We start from the raw sequence: 22,276 nt of genomic DNA on the forward strand, positions 1-22,276 counted from the left end.
TAATTTTCTTGATTTTATTTTCGCATAGTGTATTTCGATATATCTGTTATCGATTAGACTTGGCCGTTATCGCATATCGAGTAGAACACGCCAAATGAAATATAATTTTGCGGTATTGGCTACACTATTAAATTAAATCCCAGTTGTTTTTCATTCGTTGCAGATCGTCCATTTTAGTGAAAATTTGTTTGCTGTTATTGTTTCATAAAACTTTTTTTTAAAATAATTGTATGATAGTAGAGAAATGCAAAATTTTGCTTATTTGCGGCAATAATTTTGATTTATCGCCTTATCCAGCCTGATTTGTGGCCACATTTAGTCAAAATTTGTTAATGTGGCCCGACGTCGACGTCGTAGCAGCAGATAGTGATCGCGGTCTTTTTTTTCTCTACCTCCATATTTATATTGTGGGGTTTTATGAATACACATGAAACAAATATTGAATTTTTAACATTCTCATATTTTGGAAAAGGAAGAAAGGTAATATAAGTTGGAACTTGTGAATTTTGTGTCGACTTTGTGTGGGATAGTGGCTCTTCCCATTTGGCCACGTCCCATCACTGAGACCACTAAAAATAGATATAATTACGTGACGGCCATAGATATATTAACTCTTATTACTCTTTGGCATCTTGCATTTCAGTTCCGATGTCTTTAAAACTTAAATTAAAAATTAACAACAGCTATGAATCGGAATCTGGTTGTGGGGTAAGTGTATAACTTTTTGATATCTGGATAAATCAATATTCAATGGTTAAAAAGTATTCTCCATTCCCCATTGTACTACCCATTAACACTAATCAGCTGATCACATATCATTTTTCACTTGTGTCTGTCCATGTGAAAATGTGGCGGGTTTGTTGTTTTTTATTTAAGTCGTCTTGTTCCCGTGCGTACATTTCGTTTTGTGAATGTTCCTGAACATCTTTGTATAAACGACAATAAACTAGAAACAATGTACCACCATCCCATGATTTTTTAGGATATTTCAAATCTGAATGTAAATTTGAGATATCAAGTAAATTTTGGATTTATTTTTACTTAATTAAGTACATTATCCTCTAGTTATCGTATTTTATTTAGCAATACGATTATTAGAAGGAGAGTTGGGTCATGGTAACAAAGGTTCAAAGTTAATCTTTTCATGTATTATTGCAAACGAAGCTTAAAATCGACCAATCTACTCAATGATGTAAAATGTATGAAATGAGTGAATGATAGAGTGTATAGTGATCATATAGGACGAAAATGTTACTTGAATTTGCGTAGAACACTTCTTTTACCAATGAAAATCGAAGGAGTCAGTTCTATGGCTTATATATAAATTTATTATATAGTTCTTAATAAAATATATCAAAAAATTAAAGATTTATCAAATTGGAATCGTTTTTACTATTCATCAATTAAGTGAAAATCTCGTAAGAAAAATTAGAAATAATGTTATAACAAATCTAACTGGAATGCTAGTTGGTAATCTTATACCATTGCCACCGAATAGTGTTGCCAGAAATGAAAGACTATATAATAATTTTTGAAATGGCAAAATATTTTGTTATTATATTTGAACATGACTTAAGGGCAGGTTCTAAAATTTGAAGAAATGTTATGTCTCAGATTCAAGAAAATATAGAATATGTGTTCTTTTGTGGTCTACTTACAACTTCTATGTAATCAAAACTCCATTTTTTCTAATGCTTTATCTCCTTAGACATTTACATGGGGTGGAATTGTGTGAGTTTCATATCAAAATAAAACTGGTTTCACCGCTTCATGCTCCAAGTTTATTCTACATGTGTCTTACGTACCTCTGGGTTATGGTAGTTATTTTCATTGTGGTTGAATGTAATGCTATCGGTTAATGATTATTATGAAAACAAAAAAATGGAAATTATAGTACACATTTCTAATCCAATTTAGTATTAAAATCTAGTAAATTGTGTATACATTGTCGAGTCGAAATATATACATTATTGTAATAGAACGTTTCTATTTCATTTCATAAATATAACCACGGGCAATAATAGATACTAGTTACTTTTTACTTACATTGTTTGTGAATATGAAAATAGAGATATTCTTAGTTTTATTTAGAGGTCAAGTTAGAATTAATACGTTTGATAAACATCAAGTTCCATAGTTTAATGAAAGTTGTACATAAGGTATGGGGGTTACTTTCCACCTCACTTCTGAGGTGGAACCTGATTGGGGTGGGTACCATACTGGATGTGGTGTATTTGGTTAACTGCAATGCAATTTATCAGGAGCTGGTGGATCAGTAGGGTGCTGTGCTGCCTCACTATCCGTGAGGTCTAATCTGAGACTCATGTTGAAGTTGTTCCGTTGGTGCTTATGAATTATAAGCCGCCGATGGATTCATTGTTCCTTTGGTTTGTCTCACTACGAATGCCAACAAATATGAGATCTTAAGAGGCTATGCTCCGATTTCAGTAATGCTGGTGACATTACATAACCTAACCTAACCTATGCTCCGATTTCCGATGTGAAACCAGGAGAGAGTTTAAGATAACTGCGGAAATGCAGTTTTTCCCTCATGAACCTGGTTTTATGTTTTCATTGAACTGTCGATCTCGTAAATGTTTTATCACTTTAGTCCAATCCGACTAAGACGGTTACTTTAAGAACCTCACAATTGCAGTTAGGTGGACATTAATCCTTATCTTTTGTTTTGGCTTAGAATTCTACCACTCATAAAATTAGAACACCATCTCTTACGATAATTGGCCAAGAAATTCTTCCTAATATCTCCAAAAGGGGTGAAATGCGCCCTATTTTGACTTTCAACCGTATGAATGATGTTCAGTAAGGAATGCAATTGCTTGCAGAATTTTAGTTGCACGGACAGAAGAATTATCGGTCACTATGGTGACCAACATTTCAAGATTTCAGACTAAGTTCCGGAATTTCAAAAGTGCAATTAAACATTATGAATGAGTCTGGAATCTGAAACAATATTCTCCATTTTGTATCAGATTTGAGGTATTTCCATTAAACAGAAACTAGTATAATCTATCCGAGATACCTTGTTAGATTAGGCTGCCACTATATCCCGTTGTTGTAGGCTCACTTAGACTATTCAATTCATTGTGGTACCACAAGTGATGAACTTCTCTCTTATCAACGAGTGCTGACCAATTCTGTGTTCAACTCAATGGCAAAGGGTACTCCTTGTCAATATTGAGAGGGGATAATCCACCGTTGGAAAACTTGTTGTTGTTTGGTCGAAACTGGGAATGAACCCATGAACCATGATATTGAACCATGACAGTGGTTTACAAGCGTTATTTCGCTGAAATGTATTAGATTCGTAGCATTTCTTGTCATTGATCGTGGTAATTGAATACGATTTTCGCTCAAAATCTTATTTCATTTTACAATAAGAGAATAAGCTGCTCCTTTTTATAAAACAGCCTCTCACTACTTTCGTAATTGCAGGTGATCCCTTAGTGTTATTGTTATTCATTATGGTTTGGCTAACAGAATAGGGAAAACATTTACTTCGATAGCCTGCAAACAAAAGCTAAGATGTATAAGTAACACTATGTTTCCCAGTAGATATGCATAGTAATGTTCATCTTTTGTAACGGAGACATTGATTCAAACTCGCTTGTCTGGGAACCCTTCATCTTTGACATGGGATTTCAATTTATTTATATTTTTAATGATAAAAATAAAAAAGAGAATATTTCAACTACTTTTTATGAGCCATAAAGAGAAATAAGGGAAACTCAGAGATTGTGTGTGTACAAACTATATACAAATAGCCTTGGTAGTGTTAGTGTTTTACCTACATTCCTACATAGATAGGAGCGCTGTTGTTGCTTTGGTATGATGCATGAGGCTATGGAAAGGCGCATTTTCAAAACTCATATAAACAACTCATACACACGTTATGGTCTCTTGAATGTAGGCATATGGCTTACCGGTGATTGCTGTCACAGAGCATGCGTGGCTGCCTACATTCGTGTTTTAGATACATTTTGCATTGTAGTAGGATACAACGTTCAGGTCATAAACTGCAGATACTACTACCACAACTACTATTCTGTCTCGGAAACAAATGTCTGTGGCACATTGCTCTAATGTTATATGTGAATACACTATACCTCTACGCAGCACAGGATAGAAAAGAGAGCATGAGAGAGCGAGTTTATTGAGAATACAGAATTTAAAATTTCGTCTGTTTTCATTAGTAATGGTTTTCACTCTAAGATCGACAGACGTTTGCCTGATCATTCTGAGGTATACATAGTATACCTTTCATTAAAGGCAGGAATTAAAAGAAAAGGAGAAGAACTAAAGGACAAAGCAAATTTTAAGACATATTCTTTGAAAACCATTGTGAACTGCCATGTGTAGTAGTTTCCTAGCAAATGAAAGAAAATTCGCAAAAGTGATATTGACTAAAGCGCGTGGGTCTGTCTGCCACCAATCTGTTTTTCATTTTTAGTCTTCAATCAGTGAAAATAATGATTACAGCAGCATTTACGATGACGATAATCTGGACTATATTGTAAAGCCACCGTCTTACAGCAATGAAGTAACGATAACTACCTCAACAACAATGGCTCCCATAACCAGCTTGCATCACATCAATGACAGTATATCTTCGCATGCGAGCAGCAAAGAAAGTGCCCAGAAAAAGGATAAACGTGAACTTTTATTTGGCATTCCAGTTCATTCCAGCCAAGAATCGTCGTTTGAGGGGTTTGGCAATAGTCCATTTGACAAATTGCAGCGTATTTTCTATCCTAAACAAACAGATTCCGCCAATGCCTCAGGCAGCAGCGAAAGTAATAATAACAATAATAATATGCCGCATCGTAAACCTTCGCCGGGTAAAATTGTATTTACTAAATTCTACGATACAATTGTCGAGGAAAATAGCTGCAATGCTGTCGATATTCAAATGTCCAACGATCCCGCCCCACCCGTCCGTAGATGCAGTAGTGTTGGCTCCATTTCGAATCAAACGGATGGCAACCCTTCGTCAGAATTATCTTTTAATGGAAAAATAAAGAACTTAACCAAACGTGAAGAAATATTAGAGGTTTCCATTGAAGCTCCAAGATTGGCTACAGTATTGGAAACTTCATTAAACACCTCACAGCAGCCCCAGTTCTCCGAGTCGTTTATTTTGAAAAAATACAGCAATGAAAAATCTCCCGATTTATTTGGGGATGATGACGACGAAGACGAGGAAGATAATGAGGTGGACGTTGGTGAGGGAGATTTAAATGATGAAGGTATAGAAGGTGATGATATTAGGACACGACCTCTTAAAACTATTAGTGAGAATCCAGCTATTTTAAATGAGTCGCAACAAACTTCTATTTGTCCAAATGATACAATTGTTGATAATTCATTTAATTGTCCCGCCGAGAGCAGTTTTCCCAATGATGATCAGACAATGGACTGTAGTTTAACCCAATTGAGTACTGGTGGTGGCAATAGTTCAGATTCGTATAATTTATTTAAAGATAACTGCCGACGCGAAAGAGAAATGTTGAGACGCATACGTAAATGTTTGGCTGGTGTATTGCCTCCCCCCTCGGTTACTATACCTCAACTGGATATGTTCTCTGCTGTATTGTCTAAGAAGGAAGAAATTTTAAACTTTTTCCAAAATTCCGGGACCAATGACGAAGATCCGCAATCCCTTAGCAGAATTCCCAGTCTTTTTAAGCCTACACATACACTTGAAGAAGCTAAATCTATGCCATGGCGCGATATTTTGGGTGTTAGACAACATGGTTTAAGGTAAAACTTGAGATTTTTTTTTTTAATTAAAAATATTTACGTAATATTTTTTGGCAATTGTTTGTAGTTATAATTTAACCAAGGCTTCTGAAAGCAATGAATATTTAAGTCTCTCGATTGTTGAACGATGTATAGGTGCTGAAACAGCTACATCATACAGAAATTCACCATCATCAGCCAAAAAAAGAAGTACCCGTATGAAGTAAGTTATTATCGATCTTTTGTGAATTGTAATCGTACAGTGTTTTTGTACCCTTTCCTATTAAAGGTTATTATGCCAGTCTCCAGGCAACCGTTTGAGCCATTTGGCTAAACGCAGAGCCATATTCTCCTCCGCTCATTTAGCTACTACCTCACAGAAATCCAGTACTCTTTTGGGTCCACAAATTATGCTTGACAAAAAGTAAGTTAGATCTTCACATTATGGGAACAATTAATTTAATTATTTTTACAATTGTAGAAAACCGAAAAACCGACGGAAGGCTACACCAAAAAGGATGACACCCGGCAGCAAAAAGAAAAGTAAGTTTTGTGCTTGAGTTAATATTTGTGTAGGATGGATCGAAGCAAATATTCAAATTAATCGATTTCAATATCGCTATGGGATTTATTATGCGTAGTAAAACGAGATCCGTTATTATTGCATTAGATGGAATTCTTTAGTTCGATCACTGCTGCCATTATTTTTCTGGCTCTTGTCCGCAAATTGCTACACTTGCATCGCCATAACTCCCCAAATTATTATTAAAATTCCTCACGAAAATCCCTACAAATTTTTGTAACGTTTTTATGAAAATAAAATTAAGCAATAAGCTCTGTAGAAAATCAGTATTAATTAGAATTAGTATTAAATAAAAACAATATAAAATATTTTTCATATCAGCTTGCGGATTGCAATAAGATCAAGAATTCGGATGCTGGAAATGAAAATAAATGTTCGGTCATGAACGAACGATGATTATGAACGAACTTCACTGCAAGCCACTCAAAATTTTTACATTAACTGAATAATATCAAAATGCTATATTTTATTTTTTTTCTATTTAGATCGCAAAACGCCAAGTTCTTCGGCTAGAAAACGTTTGTTCCGAAATGATAGTATAAAACCTGGTCCCTCAAGAGAGACTTCGAAACGAGCCTTATTCCAAAGCCCCGCCAAACATGTACAGCAAAGAGCATCATTGCCTAAACCTCCAACTATGAAACCGGAATTAGCTACGCGCGTGGAAAAATCAAAGAGAGCTCTATTATTTACACCCGAGAAACAAGAAACAACTGACAGAGAACAAAAATGTCCAACCAGAACAAACGAAAGTAGTTATTTTGCCCCAAGTACAACTACTTTGGAATCGTTATTAAAACGCAAACGGAATCCTTGTGACGATGCCGAAGATGAGGATATTGCCGCACAAAATAGTAAGCTAATGAAAACTGGAAATTCTGGTCTAACACCTAGAGCTTTGAAAATTAAAAGCCAAAGTTTTTGCATTGGGGCTGGTTCCTCTTCAGCAAAACATTTGCCAACTGCTTCAACTTCGAGCAAAGCCGCAAATGGCAATAGTATTAATAGCCAACCACTAAGTCGGACGTCTTCGATTTCTTCGCTGGGAGGCTCTAAATTACACAAATCGTATTCGGAAACATCGGCAACATCGAACAGTTTAACCGAAAATCAAAAGAAAAAGTTACTGTGGGCCGTCTCTCAGGCCTTGCAGGAAAGAAAGATTACGGCAAAACATGAAAGCTTCAAGCAATATGCTTCCATATTGGCTCGAGTTGTGAGAAGGATATTTCAGGAATACTTTCAAAAAGGCAGTACAAGCAATAGTGAAACAATGTTAAGGTAAATCAATAATTCTACCACATTTGTTATATGTTGAAATTCTTATATAATTGTTTGACAGATTGGCCAAAAAGTATGTTTACAATGTCACAGGGGGAGCTTCCGCTGATGACATTTATCTGCAAGCAAAATCTCAAATAGATGAATCAAAACGACAATCCACCTCCCGTCTCTCTGGATACATTGGACCCGAAGAGTATCAGCAGCGAAAACAGCAACTATCACAACAGTCATCTCAATCTTTATCACAAACACTGCTTGGCCAAAGTTATGGAAGCCTCAAGGGCTCCGCCCTCAATATTTTCAATGGTGACAATTCATTCGATTCCTTTGGTTTGATGAGTCAGCACACATCGGGCTTTTGTAGCGGCGGCAATAACACGGCAGTTTCGCAAACAAGTTTCTTGGGAAAAATATCACAAGATATTGTTGTGGAAACATCCCAATCATCTAGCACACGAAGTGGCAAGAAGATTGATCCCAATGGTAGCATTCACAATAGCTCCTCGAAGAGTAATATTTATGCAGATGCTTTAAGAGAGAACATGGACTGTGATGTGCGTACTTCGGCTCAAAAAAACTTCACCGGCAAAGACCAACGCAATATGATATCGTATGCAAGTAACGCTGGCGGTTCAGCGGTGAAAGCCCATACACAATTGGTAACAGAGATTGTAACAAATAGCGCTAAGGCCCGTAGGCAAATAACATTTGATAGTTAATGTTAGCTGCCATGCTAAATTATTTTTAATTGTATTTTTTAAGGAAGTTTTTCTTTTAATCACAACCAAAAACAAAAAGTTGTTGGCGCATTCGAGTGAATATTTTATGTCAGACACCATTGTATGAGGATGTAACAACCATAGCAACCCATAATACTTTTGAAATCTAGTGCAAAGTTAAAATTATTAGTTGTAAAATCCTTCTGCATTCTGTGTTGACATTTCGCTCTCCCATAGTTTGTACTTTAGTTAATTATTAAGATCCTAGCAGTTGTATATCTATTTAAAAAACCACAACACAAAAATTATACAAACTGAGGCGATTGATAATGGTTCAATATTTTTTTGAGGTTTTAAACAAGTCTTTTTATTTTGTTTTCAAAAATTTTTTCTGTTTATAAAACGATCTCTCTGTAATTTAAAGGATTTTAAATTTCATTTCATTAGTTGAAATGATTTTCCAATTCATTTTCTGATCTAATTTTGTATTGAAAATTTCTCTCCCATACTACACGCATATTGTACACAAACACACACATACCACAATTTGTTTACAAAGAAGATTGCAATATTCTTACAAAACTAACAATACTTTTTAATGACCCTAGTGAAAATTAAGATTTACAAGTTAATAAATTTTTTAAAAATTGGATTCTTATTACTAATAAAGCACTGTTTTTCATTTTATTTTTGCAAAAAAAAAATCAGCGTTTTGAAAAAAGGTTTTGACGATTCACGCAGCAGAAGGAACACACCTCAGTTCTTTATTATAAAGGATTTACCCCAGTCGATAGTGAACTCTAGAATTTGGTGTAATACAGCATGATTGTCATTGTGATCACGTCCCCCACAGTTGGTAGAATTATATATACCTTGGTAGATTTTGAAAAATATTCCTCTCCAACTAGGGGTTAACTTTTCTACAGAAATAAAATTTTGACAAAAGTTTCTTTAGAAATAAAATGTTGACAAAATTTTCTATAGAAATAAAATTTTGACAACATTTTCTATAGAAATAAATTTTTGACAAAATTTTCTATAGAAATAAAAGTTTGACCAAATTTTCTATAGCAATAAATTTTTGACAAAATTTTCTATAGAAATAAAATTTTGACAACATTTTCTATAGAAATAAAATTTTGACAAAATTTTCTATAGAAATAAAATTTTGACAAAATTTTCTATAGAAATAAAATTTTGACAAAATTTTCTATGGAAATAAAATTTTGACAAAATTTTCTATAGAAATAAAATTTTGACAAAATTTTCTATAGAAATAAAATTTTGGCAAAATTTTCTATAGAAGATTGCAATATTCTTACAAAACTAACAATACTTTTTAATGACCCTAGTGAAAATTAAGATTTACAAGTTAATAAATTTTTTAAAAATTGGATTCTTATTACTAATAAAGCACTGTTTTTCATTTTATTTTTGCAAAAAAAAAATCAGCGTTTTGAAAAAAGGTTTTGACGATTCACGCAGCAGAAGGAACACACCTCAGTTCTTTATTATAAAGGATTTACCCCAGTCGATAGTGAACTCTAGAATTTGGTGTAATACAGCATGATTGTCATTGTGATCACGTCCCCCACAGTTGGTAGAATTATATATACCTTGGTAGATTTTGCAAAATATTCCTCTCCAACTAGGGGTTAACTTTTCTACAGAAATAAAATTTTGACAAAAGTTTCTTTAGAAATAAAATGTTGACAAAATTTTCTATAGAAATAAAATTTTGACAACATTTTCTATAGAAATAAATTTTTGACAAAATTTTCTATAGAAATAAAAGTTTGACCAAATTTTCTATAGCAATAAATTTTTGACAAAATTTTCTATAGAAATAAAATTTTGACAACATTTTCTATAGAAATAAAATGTTGACAAAATTTTCTATAGAAATAAAATTTTGACAAAATTTTCTATGGAAATAAAATTTTGACAAAATTTTCTATAGAAATAAAATTTTGACAAAATTTTCTATAGAAATAAAATTTTGGCAAAATTTTCTATGGAAATAAAATTTTAAAAAAAAATTCTATAGAATTAAAATTTTGTATAGCAATAAAATGTTGACAAAATTTTCTATGGAAATAAAATTTTAACAAAATTTTCTATAGAAATAAAATTTTGACAAAATATTCTATAGATATAAAATTTTGACAAAATTTTCTATAGAAATAAAATTTTTACAAAATTTTCTATAGAAATAAAATTTTTACAAAATGTTCTATTTTCCCCATAAAAAATCACATATTTTTAATAATAAGCATATATTTATTGCAACTTAAATAGATATATAAATATAAATTCTAAAATGACATAAACAATTAATAATAGCAAATAATAACATTATATAACTAAATTACTTGCGCCAGTACTGAGCCAACTTATGTATTTGTTCTACTAATGCGGGCATTACAGCTGTAATCGATATATCCAAAAGGCCCTGTAAATGTTGAACGGCCTCCTCATCTGTAAGTCCCAATTGTAAATTATCTTCCACCTTTTTCACTGCTTTATCAGGTTCTAAAGCAATATCGGGTACTGATGCATCAACCATAAGGGAGAAAAGATTTAGAACAACATTTGCGTGACGTCTCAAATGCAAAAATGCCGTGTAGCACTGTTTGCGGAATTCATGATGTAGTTCGGAACTTACACCACCCATAGCTTCAACCATTTCCTTACTTAATTTCATGGGTGGAGGCATAGGTTTGGGATCTCGGCCAAGTATATAACCAAAATCAATGTGGAAAAGTTTACCATTAGTGGTTAGAAGTAAATTGTCCAGATGGCGATCTCCCACACCTAAGGAAAGAAAGTTGTAAATCTCAGCCTTTAGTGAGCTTGAATCATTTCCACTTACCCAAAAGATATGTTATAACGCAATAACCAGCACAGCTTTTTATATATGTATCCATAATTTCTGGCAAGATTCCGTAAGGAGCCGAATCACAGGGATTGTGTTTTCTAAAGAAATTCAAAATGCTTCCTTCACGCGCCAAAACATCAGCTACTGTATACGAGTCAATGTATTGCAGGAAACCATGCTTGGAACTAGTGGCCAATACTTTATATGGTGTTAATTTGAGATCGAGATTTTCTCGTCGTAATAATTTATCCATTAGAGTAATCATTTGTAGAATAAGTTGGTCCTGCCTGAGATCATCACCATGTTTAAATATTGCCACATATTCATGTTGAGCAATCGATGTTACAAAAGTTAATCTAAAAAACATAATTATAAAAAATGTGGTAAACGTGAAAACCCGCATAAACAGCAACTTACTTGGCTGGCATCAATGCACTTTTGAACAGAGATGTCTTTGATGGTAATATTTTTGTTATGTAAATTTCTGGATCCAGTGGAAAGGGTATTTGCTCCAAATTTGTAAATACAACTTTGAATGTATCGGTTTCTGCCAAAAGTTTTTGAAACTTCTCCGTTTTCTTATTACGATTACCAGGCTCTTTGGCCACAATTTTTACCAAACGAACTAATTCATCAATGAAACGCTGCTGCTTTCTTAGATTATAAAATATGCCACGCAAATTGAAATCTCCATTTTCCAATACCTTAAGAAACATCTTCAAAACCATATCGTACATTCCATGTACTGTTTCATCTTGTTTTCGTACCGATTCACAGTCTTCGACTTCTATGGATAGATACCAATATAAATAATTGGCCAATGTTGGATTATTACAAGCGCGTTGTATTAGGAATGTTGCTAGATTTGATGCTGCATTAGTCATTGTGGAATATTGCACATTCGTATTGTTATCGCTCATCAGTGTGTTCGAAACATCGGAGGGTAATGAGCCTATTGAAGTTTCATTGTCGTCAGCCAATGATGAGTGTACCGAAATGGGCATAGTAGTGGAACGTTCTATTTGCACACCAGGGCGTTGTATAGTGGAGCTACGTTGAGTGGATTTCAAAATGGAAGATGTGCTACCCATATTTGCTCCTACCACACTAGCAGCTCCTCCTCCTCCACCACCACCGCTTAATTCCGAACACAAAGAACTTTGATCAAATAGCGTAGAATTATCATCTAGTGAACGCACAATATCACGATCGGGAAAGAATCGCTTATGGGATTCCATTATATCGGCAAAATTTTCATATTTGAGAGCTTGAACTAATTGCAACAAATAGAGGAGTAAATCCTCATCGGGCGCTTGGGCTAAACGACTTATGGCATATTTACGAACATGTGGATGTTTAAAACTTGGACTTAGTAATTCCAAAGCATCTTCTACATCCATCGGAGCCCATTTGTTGAGAAGTATTAGAGCTTGTTCCACTTCTCCAGGAGTTTCCCAATTGATACATTTTAAGAATTTTGTAAGAGCTTTCTTGTGTGAGCTAAGATAAAACCTAAATTTCCAAATTAAATCTTGTTCTTCACTATTCAAAACACATGTTGGTGGATATCTATAAACTATGGTGTGTAGTTGATCACGTATGCTGTAAATTGAAATATACGATGTAGTAGACATTCTATAAAAGCACAGTTATTATTTTCTTACCTAGCTGTTGGTTTGGCATCACGATCTGATATTCTAGACCTTGCTGAACGAGCAAGTCGATGATGCTTTCTTTCTACGAGATTTTCCTGAAAATATTTATTAGAGACATCATAAGTTTATCATATTTAAACTAGCATAGATAATAATATGTTATTATAACATTCTTTCGAGAATAAAAAATAGTGTTTTTTTATATTCCATTCGCCGGTTCTATATATTTCCCTTGCAACACCAACCCAAATAACTTAAAAGAAAATTTAACATCCATCTACCAAACATCCCAAAATTATTACCGAACAATTCTTGGAGGCGATCTAAACTCCAAACACATATCATGGGGTGATATTATGAATAATCTTAACGGAAATACACTACACACCTGGTTACAACACCACTCACTTGAGTTTGCAAGATTGTCGGACTCATTTCCATCCTTCCCCAATGGCAATGCTTTCCTAGATCATTATATTTTAACTAAAACTCTTTTGAACTCGACATTTTCAAATTTTTCCGTCTGTAGCCTGACAAAGTTGTCTGATCATTTCCCTATTAAATTTTCGTTAAATATATTTGAAATGGAAATTCTTCTCCATATTCCCGCGACATTTACGTCCTTCCGAAACACTAACTGGAATAACTTTAGAAATGAGGTTCTCCAGAGAAATTACTTGAAAATTTTCCTTATTCCACAAGAAACCTGTCTAACGATGAAATAAACATATTTATCGATCGATTCTATACCTAACTCGATAAAAAAAAATTGTATTTGCTTGAGAAAAAAAACCGGCTAAATATTTTATATTACAATACCCTTTATATTACAATACCCTTTATATTACAATACCCTTTTTTTAATTACAAATGCAGTTAGCTATTTGAGCACCAAGGATTTAAATCATCAGACTGTATTGCAGAAAATCTGCTATAATTTCCAGATCTATTCAAAGATTTTTTAGTGGACATAGTAGATAAATCTACTAAAACATTTAAAAAACTTCCGAAAACGAGAAAACACGCAATGTTTGTTAAAACTGCTTCTCCTTTGCAATATTTCAGAGATAGATTTTGAAAAAATATATATTTTTTTTAAATTTCAAAAGACGTAAATATTAGGATTTTTTTGTGGTTTTTGTGGAATTAAAAAAGTTCATTGGATCCAAATAAGTTTAGTTAAAAAATAAAATATCTATATCTATGACAATGAAGAAATAAGCCCGTGTGTTTAAGGAACAACCCATATCAATTATCTTCAACACATCCATTTATGTGTCCAAAAGAATGGGGAAACTAGATGACAATTGGATGTTTACGGAGGCTATATAAAAATTTACAGATATCTTCTGCAAAAACATTAAAATGTTCAGAATTTGTTTCATTATGATGCATTTCCGCAGACTGCAACATTATGCATCAGTAAGAATCACTATGGCACTAGGAAATATAATATTGCTTTTACCAGCCATCGCTTTAGACATTTGCCAGGTTTCCATTTTTTAAAACACTCTAATTTAACTTTTATGAAAATCATAAATTTTTTGAACAACAATAGGCATTTTGAAATACAAAATTTCCCCAATTTGAACGAAATAAATTAAACAAATTTTTAATATTTATATATCTTTTTAAACAAAAATATGCATTCTTCTACACTGAGTCTAAGTGAACTACTGAAAAACACATTTACACATAAACATTGCAAAATATTATGTAGACATTTGTTTTTGCCTTGCATTGCAAACATATTACTGGAATCGATGGTCGTAGACCAAAGTCAAGGCTATGGTCTAAGGGTGCGTTTCTTATCTCACATAACATTAGTGAAAGTGAAATGGGAAATGACCTATTGCTTTATAATGGTTTGTAAGCCACATGTGTAAGCGATAATTACACAAAATATGAAAATTGCTTTTAGAACGAACGTTATTAAGAATTTGTATGAAATACCAATGGTGTTACCTTATCCCATATTTGAATAAGTACAATATATGATTATATGTATATTTTAATATAGTACTTTTGTGATAATCGTAAGATACCATTAAGTCCAATATATTGTATGTTTAAAAGATATTATAGAAGATGATAATAATATTCGTATCTGTTAATAATGAGAGTAAAACTCTTAAATTTATACAAGTAGGGCGATGCACATATATACCAGCTATATCTACAGTGACACACGTAAGTATTGGCACATCAAACAATTTTGATAAAAACCACATGTTAACAGTAATATGAAGCTATTTTAAATTAAAATGTTTTAATTTGGATTTCAAGCATATAGATCATTTTTTTATTTTAGGAAATTCTTTGTTCTTTAAATTACAAAAATGTAAAAAGGCACATTTTGTTGAGGGACAAAATTTTGGGAACAGGTAGTTTTAAATTAGTTTACATTTAGTCATTCCTTTTTGTTTGATAATCACATTTGGTCATTCCTTTTTGTTTGATAATCACATCAAGCAGCCTAGACATTGAATGGACTAATTTGTTGTTGTATCTGTACCGATATCCCCCATTCTTCCATCAACACTGTACCAAATTTCATCAAAATCGGTTAATAATAGCAACCTGAATACTGCGAATAACAAATACATGGTCAGACGGACACCAAAAGCTAAACCATCGTATCAAGAGGTGGTTCAATCGGTATTTATTTTATGGGGCTTAAAATCAACATTTCTGGTAGGCACATTCTTTCGCACTATGTTATGTTTAGGGGGCTGTGCGAACCGATATGTCTGATACGTGTCAGATGTAAGGATCTATGACCTCTATCTTCTCTCGGACGGTAAAAGATAGATCGACACAGGATATGGAGCTGAGTAGATCAGCGTATATAATATTGGGTCTATGGCCAATAATTTTGGTAGCCAATTATCACTCAGATTACAGCCCACATGAGGACCGCGGTGCACCGCCAACTTGAACGCAGAGTACCATGGGCTCATTTAAGAACTATAAGAAATATTAATTACTTGGGTAACTATGGCAGTATAATATCACAGGCATTAAATAGCTCTGTTTGGAGAATAAACTTCTTAATCTTATTTATTTATTGCCGTGTATAATGATCTAAAAGATCTCTATGATTTCCTCCATGCCAAATAAAATTGGTAGGGGGGGGGGGGGGGGGGGTTAATTACAGAAATATTAAGAGTAAACTGTTTAAAATTCAAGGCATTTAATTAATAATTAATTATTAATGCTATATGGGCAAAGCAGATTAAGGAGCTTGAACAATTGAGCCATTGAAAAAAATGCAAGATACAAATCTATAACACGCCTGTACATATTTCTTGTCGGGTGATTGAACTTTTCCACAGTCTTTAGTATAGATCTGGCTAATATAGATAACTCAAAGTGGGTCCTTTATGGTAACGCTTAATGGAGAAAACATATAGTAATTATTCTATTATTATCTCTAATTCCACTGTGCATCATTTATTCAAGGTATTGTATTATGATATGTTTATTACGAGTTTAACTCGCTCTTACCTGTAATATTTCTGAGTCGGGGACAGTAACGAGTTTTGGTTTACTTAAGAATTTGTAATTCTTATCACCTTCGGGTTCAAAGTATACAATGGAATACTGAAAAAAAAATAGTATGTACATTTAAAATACTTATACGCCCATAAGTTTAGAGTTGAACTTTTGATTTTTATCTATTACAAATATTCATTTTCCACGAAAAACTTACGTTGTATTCATCGACTACCACAGTTGGAAATTCTATCATTAGATACATATAATCGGACATCCTCTTCTCCTTTTCATTGATTATTTCTATTTCTCGGAATGTTAAGCGATCCAACCAATCCACCTTTTGCAGTTGTCCATTACGATGCTTCTTTGCCAGTTTGCCCAGACGTTGCATTTGAGATTTTGACGAATCTTTACCTTTGCCAGGAGTTTTAGAGGGAAAGCTACCGTCTCCCTCTACGCCCAACCATACCCTTAGATCATACATGCCCTGTCGAAACATACCATTTTTTCCAAACAAAGATATGGAAGTTCCACCAATCACGGTTGTTTGTCCAGCACCAGCACAATCGAGTATTGTTAAAACTAACATGGCTGTACGTGGTAAATCGGAGAATTGCAAGGGTAATGTAACCCATTCATTCCAATTCCACCGTGTAGTAAACGATTTATAGGAAGTTGTTACAGGCAAACAATATGGACGTCCTTGACAAAATATCTGTAGTCGCACTTGGAATGAGGGACAATCTTCGGAATATAGACCGGAAAATCGTAGAATGGGATCTTCAAGTAATTTTTCATAGTCAGGTTGTCGTTTTTCGCCTTCCAAGGTACCACTGAAAAAATAAGAGATAGTTATATTTTTCAGCACAGAGAACACAAAAGAACAAGACATTTTCCTTACACTTTTATTTGTATTAACTCGTTCAATGATGAGCTGTAGATGTAGCGAAAATAGTCATTTGGTTGATCCATGGCAACTATTCGTTGGTGGATCACGGGAACCGAATTTTTGATTAATTTTCTTTCGAGCAGTGACTCCCTCAAATTATTTTAACAATACAAAACAAAAACTATGGTCAGCTGTTAATATTTTTTGAATAGGGATGCCGGAGTAGAATTCGGATTTGTAATCAACAGCATCTCTAGTTGCACAGTGAATACAACACAAAATTCCAAAAATCCCGCATAGAAATTTTTGATGATCCCAATAAACACAAGATGAGCGTTTTTCAAATGCAACAACTTTTCAGTTTGAGGGTAAATATAATTTTCAACATAAATTCAACTTGACTTGAAATAGCTCATCTTCAATACATCTTCAAATTGTTTGCGAATTACTTCCAATTTGCCAAAATGTTGACGAAATCTTTGAAAAGGTGTTGAAGATAATATGAGAAAACTTTGACAAAACACTACCCTAAAATGCAACGAAAAAACCATGTGGTTTTTAATACTTATTTGTGCAACGAAGTTCGTGGTCAATTGCAAGAAATAAAAAAAATGGAAAATTTTAGACAAATAACCAAATAGTTTATAAAAAAAGGTAAGTGAAAATAATAAATGAAATAAAACTTTAAGGAAGTCACTAAATGTATATCTCTTTGCAGAAAACTAAAATTATGGAGTCTACGTTCTTGAAAACATTAAAACGCTGACCGATGAAAAAATGGTGGACAATTAACTGGAACTGCTTCAAAAAGTTTATAATAATTGGTACGTCAATATGAAAAATTAAATCAAAACTTTAGAGAAGTCACTAAATTTTAATCTCTTTGCAGAAAACTAAAATCTTTGGATGCTACATTCTTCCAAACATTAAGAAGCTGACCAATGAAAAATGAATGGCTTATCGACAAGAAAAAGTTTCCAGAAACATTATAAGTGCAACCAATTAAAATGGTTAAAAACAACAAATTGTTGAAATCAACAACTTCTGGATGAAAATGTGCATCACATCGTCAGTTTAATTCATATGCTATTATCAGTTTAAAATGGATATTTTGTGAATTCCTTCTGCTGGAAATCAATTCTAACACGCGGTCCTGTACGTTCCTAATTTCAAATTGCCCGCATGTTAATAAATTGTAATGCTGTTTTATGACACCAAAAGGAAGGAAATCGAATTATCAATGCAAAAGTGTTTACTAATAATGTTTAAGATATTTAACGTTTTGTTGTTTGTTTTTTTTTTTGTTCTTATTTGTTGATATGTTTAATAAGATTATTATTTATCAATTGGTATTGTAGTGTATTATGTAGTGTAGTGTATTATTATATATTTTATTTTGATAAAAATGAATAAATTATACAAAATTAATAGAATTTTGGCTTTGACTTTCAATTTGAAGTGGGGATATCATTCATACAAATTTAGGTTGAAATGTATTTGCAACGATGTTAATTTTGAATTTGACTCGCATCGAAAATTATTTGACAAATTATTGAGTAGCGATGCATTTCAATTTGAGGATAACACTTGAGATATTATTGTTAATGTGTTGAATTTCACTGTTGAGGGTAATGTCTGTTTTTTGTTGAGAACGCGATTTTCTCAACAATTTCTCAACTTGAATATTACCCTAATCCTTTGAAAAAATGTTTGAAAAATTGTTGAAATTTAGCATTTTTCAAACGTTTGTGTTTATTGGGATGCCAAATAAAGAATCAATGTTACCAAAATGGAGGATGACAAAGATCGTTCCATATGTGAATACATAATAACTACTGAAAGCATCTCGAAGATATATCACAATTGTGTAATACGCCGTTTAGACTCGGCTTTAAAAGAAGATCAGGTGAGTTAGAAACTCACATTCACTCAAATTCTCTAAATGAAGGACATTTCATACACGAACAACTTTTAAAGACTCCAGTCATTGCAATTCCCGTGACTCTAGACACAATTCAAGAAATTTTCAAAATGGCTAAAGTAACAAAGCAGCAAAAATAGAATATTTTTCGCCAGCCTGTTTATTGTCAATTACTAAAATAAAAGATGAGATTCGCATATGCGCAAGAATTGAATCTTGAACTGCAGAGCGATTTTTTGTGAATTTGCTATACATTATTTAAGCACATTTACATAACAATTTTATTTTTCACTCACGCTCATTTACATATTTTATTTAGTTCCTCTCGCGCACATTCACGAGAGTTTCTTTTATATTTTTGACGGTTCAGGAGGGAATCATGCATGCTACGACAGTTTCATAATTAATCAATGATAAAAAAAGACGTTCACCACCTGTGGTATCACAATGGTTCATATAGCTTAAGTCAGCCTAAAATAACAGGCTGCCACTACACCTACCCAACTGAGTGTTTTGAAAATGATGCCCACACTACAAATCGCTATAGGAAATTCAATTAAACATTTTTTGCATCATTCGAAATCTCCTAATAAATAGGAAGTGAAGTTCGTTTTTTTTAGCTTGTCAGTCGTAGAATCAGGTCAAGTTCGAAAATGTGCCATAGATAATCGAACTTAATAATCTTCATCTTCGGTAGCACAGTAGAACTGATTCAGTTTTGCTTTACTTCATATATATTAATTGATAGTTAATTGCTTATAGAGAATTCGTTGCATTTGGTCGCTAATAAAAACAACGGTTTATTTACTTAACTTGTTTTATTGAATATATTTTCCTTATAATCCTAGAACGCTAGTATAACAAGCATGGATAAATTGTCCATTCATGCTAAAAATTTAAGATCTTCTCATACTAAGCATGGTATTTATTTCCCAAACTATAATACGTGTACGATCTATAATCTCCCGAAGTTGACGATTTTTTAGTTTCACTATATCGATGAGTTCTTGATTTTCCTGTAATGCTTTGCGGTACTCCTCACATTGGGTTGCTTCCAAATTACGATGTTCCGTATCGTCTTTGTATGGGATTAAACTTTCAACGTGTGTATATTCCATGCCTAGAAAGAGATATATTTCAAATATGAATCCATAACCATTCTTGGTTTTAAGTTAAGGCTTATTCAATGAAAATGTTTGGCTATATTTTTCTGTGATTTGATGGATGATCGACTTTTGAAGCAACTGTAGTGCTTGGTGCACTGATTCTAACTAGCAAAATTTTTCGCCCAGGTGTAGCCCTCGAAAAGCTCAATAAAAATTTGGTATATCTCAGCCATATGTCTGCCACAGAAATACATAATATAATAAACAAATTACTTTTTTTTACCATACATCTTTGAAAAATTTGAAACATCTTAAAAAGTCTCCAATAACCATTCTCACAAATTTTAGCAAATTGTTTTGCTTAGATTCTAAATATGAACAGAAATTAACGTTGTCGCGCCAGTTATAATAATTCTACCTACATTCATTAACCTATGTTCTTAAGAGAATACAGTAAATTAAAGTTAATAATACTTGTATTGAAGTCTATTTTATAGTCAATTATAGTCCCACTAAGCGCTGCCCCAATGCAAAAAGAAAGTGGGTTAACACGAGCATAAAAGCATATTGATGAGCAGCCTTTGGCCAGATTTTAGGCCTTTTGTCCTATGAACAGATAACAAAGTAGTATTTGTAGCTAGTTTTCGGCCGGTGTCTTACCTTGCGGATACCCATCACTGCATCGCTCATAGATAAGACGCATACGCTTAAACAACAACCGAATAGTACGAAAATGTTCTTGAACCTTTTTTACGGTGCCATTATCACGGCTGGCTGTGGGCTGTATTACTTTGAGAGCGGTAAATATTTCCTGAAACCTCGAAGTAATGTCCTGCACAGTTTCCTGGCCCACACGTGATAACTGGACAATATTTATTTCCTTATGTGGCTGCTGTGATATAGTCGAAAGCATATTGTTGGACGTTTGTGGTTGGCCAGTAGGTGCTTGTTGTTGCTGCTGCTGCTGTTGCTGGGTCTGTGGGGGCTGAGCTTGCTGCTGTTGGGATTGAGAAGATTGTTGGTTCGTCATGGGATTGGTGACATTTTGCATTTGCTGTTGCATTCCCACCTGCTGCATGGCTGGAGATAGCTGTGGTTGTTGTTGCATCATACCCCCACCCATAGTATTTTGAGGAACACCACCACCGGCCAAGGGATTTCCTATGTGTCCCATTCCCATACCTCCCATTTGAGAAGGACCACCCATTTGTTGTTGTTGTTGCTGCTGCATTTGCTGTTGGGCCATAAGTTGTTGTTGGACATGCGAAGGCGATTGTTGCATTCCTGGTCCCATACCTTGTGGCGACTGCTGTAAAACAATGGGAAATGAAATTTTACATGTTCGATACATTATAATATGGCAAACTTACTAGATACTGCATTTGCATTTGATTCATCATTTGCTGTTGCTGTTGAGGATTAAATTGGCCACGATGGCCGGCTAAAGGGTTATTATAGCCACCTGGATACGACATTTTCGTTTATTTAAACAAATATTTATTATGATTGAGAAGGGTTAAGGGTTGCCGTTGTAGTTTCCAAAAATATTAAAAATCCGTAGCCGCAAAATTGTGAACGTAAATCTCATACTGGCTCTGTACTAAAGCTTTTCATATCACTTCAATAGCAGGGATGGAAAATACAATTTTTAAGAAAGTACAAAAAAGGTATTTTTTGAGCGGAAAGGTACTTTTTACAAAATTTCAACAAAAATTTCACTGGAAAATTATTGTCAAGAGACTAAATTTTAAAGAAAATAAAATTTTGACAAAATTTTCTATATAAATAAAATTTTGCAAAAATTTTCTATAGAAATAAAATTTTACAAAAAAAATCTGTAGAAAAAAAATGTTGCAAATTTTTTCTATAGAAATAAAATTTTGTAAAAATTTCCTATGGAAATAAAATTTGTACAAAATTTTCAATTGAAATAAAATTTAGACAAAATTTTCTATAAAAATAAAATTTTGCAAAAATTCTATATAG

The 22,276-nt window shown here is 33.3% G+C and overlaps 3 protein-coding genes and 1 long non-coding RNA gene across 6 annotated transcripts; 2 read left to right on the plus strand and 2 right to left on the minus strand.

The window, feature by feature from the left end:
* Positions 1–142: 142 nt before the first annotated feature.
* On the plus strand, positions 143–9,012 carry mi (cyclin E-interacting protein minus). Of its 2 annotated transcripts, XM_075309404.1 has the most exons (8): positions 143–480; positions 644–708; positions 4,469–5,778; positions 5,846–5,980; positions 6,047–6,181; positions 6,239–6,300; positions 6,826–7,621; positions 7,683–9,012. In XM_075309404.1, the coding sequence occupies exons 2-8, from the start codon at positions 649–651 to the stop codon at positions 8,341–8,343; spliced, it is 3,159 nt and encodes a 1,052-aa protein (XP_075165519.1). In that variant the 5' UTR covers positions 143–480; positions 644–648; the 3' UTR covers positions 8,344–9,012. The 2 variants fall into 2 exon arrangements, with proteins under 2 accessions (XP_075165519.1, XP_075165518.1); XM_075309403.1 differs by lacking the exon at positions 644–708.
* A 1,590-nt stretch (positions 9,013–10,602) lies between these two features.
* Pi3K59F (phosphatidylinositol 3-kinase 59F) lies at positions 10,603–17,446 on the minus strand. Its single transcript, XM_075310236.1, has 7 exons — positions 17,276–17,446; positions 16,589–17,207; positions 16,384–16,479; positions 12,886–12,971; positions 11,639–12,823; positions 11,216–11,577; positions 10,603–11,157 (listed from the first exon to the last, which is right to left on the minus strand). Exons 1-7 carry the CDS (start codon positions 17,344–17,346, stop codon positions 10,712–10,714), a joined length of 2,865 nt encoding a protein of 954 aa, XP_075166351.1. The 5' UTR covers positions 17,347–17,446; the 3' UTR covers positions 10,603–10,711.
* Positions 17,447–17,583: 137 nt separating this feature from the next.
* Positions 17,584–18,696, plus strand: LOC142238551 (uncharacterized). The gene is made up of 3 exons (XR_012722756.1): positions 17,584–17,917; positions 17,982–18,087; positions 18,153–18,696. It is a non-coding gene; the product is annotated as an uncharacterized LOC142238551 (long non-coding RNA).
* Positions 18,697–19,983: 1,287 nt separating this feature from the next.
* MED30 (Mediator complex subunit 30) lies at positions 19,984–21,839 on the minus strand. 2 transcript variants are annotated; one of them, XM_075311776.1, is made up of 3 exons: positions 21,661–21,839; positions 20,951–21,596; positions 19,984–20,304 (listed from the first exon to the last, which is right to left on the minus strand). In XM_075311776.1, exons 1-3 carry the CDS (start codon positions 21,763–21,765, stop codon positions 20,081–20,083), a joined length of 975 nt encoding a protein of 324 aa, XP_075167891.1. In that variant the 5' UTR covers positions 21,766–21,839; the 3' UTR covers positions 19,984–20,080. The 2 variants fall into 2 exon arrangements, with proteins under 2 accessions (XP_075167891.1, XP_075167890.1); XM_075311775.1 differs by having other exon boundaries at positions 20,951–21,599; positions 21,661–21,835.
* Between the last annotated feature and the right edge of the window lie 437 nt (positions 21,840–22,276).

Source organism: Haematobia irritans, chromosome 5 (assembly GCF_050003625.1).
Source record: "Haematobia irritans isolate KBUSLIRL chromosome 5, ASM5000362v1, whole genome shotgun sequence".
Classification (NCBI taxonomy): Eukaryota; Metazoa; Arthropoda; class Insecta; order Diptera; family Muscidae; genus Haematobia; species Haematobia irritans.

Excerpts from the sequence above, each read along its gene's own strand:
- MED30 (XM_075311775.1), bottom strand. The coding sequence starts at position 21,765 with ATGTCGTATCCAGGTGGCTATAATAACCCTTTAGCCGGCCATCGTGGC. Across the intron at positions 21,600-21,660 it reads AAATGCAAATGCAGTATCTA|CAGTCGCCACAAGGTATGGG; the intron begins GTAAGTTTGCCA and ends ATTGTTTTACAG. Across the intron at positions 20,305-20,950 it reads CAGTGATGGGTATCCGCAAG|GCATGGAATATACACACGTT; the intron begins GTAAGACACCGG and ends ATCTCTTTCTAG.
- mi (XM_075309403.1), top strand. The coding sequence starts at position 418 with ATGAATACACATGAAACAAATATTGAATTTTTAACATTCTCATATTTT. Across the intron at positions 5,779-5,845 it reads GTTAGACAACATGGTTTAAG|TTATAATTTAACCAAGGCTT; the intron begins GTAAAACTTGAG and ends AATTGTTTGTAG. Across the intron at positions 6,182-6,238 it reads CAAATTATGCTTGACAAAAA|AAAACCGAAAAACCGACGGA; the intron begins GTAAGTTAGATC and ends TTACAATTGTAG.
- Pi3K59F (XM_075310236.1), bottom strand. The coding sequence starts at position 17,346 with ATGGATCAACCAAATGACTATTTTCGCTACATCTACAGCTCATCATTG. Across the intron at positions 12,972-16,383 it reads CCGACTCAGAAATATTACAG|GAAAATCTCGTAGAAAGAAA; the intron begins GTAAGAGCGAGT and ends AAATATTTTCAG. Across the intron at positions 12,824-12,885 it reads GATGCCAAACCAACAGCTAG|CATACGTGATCAACTACACA; the intron begins GTAAGAAAATAA and ends TTCAATTTACAG.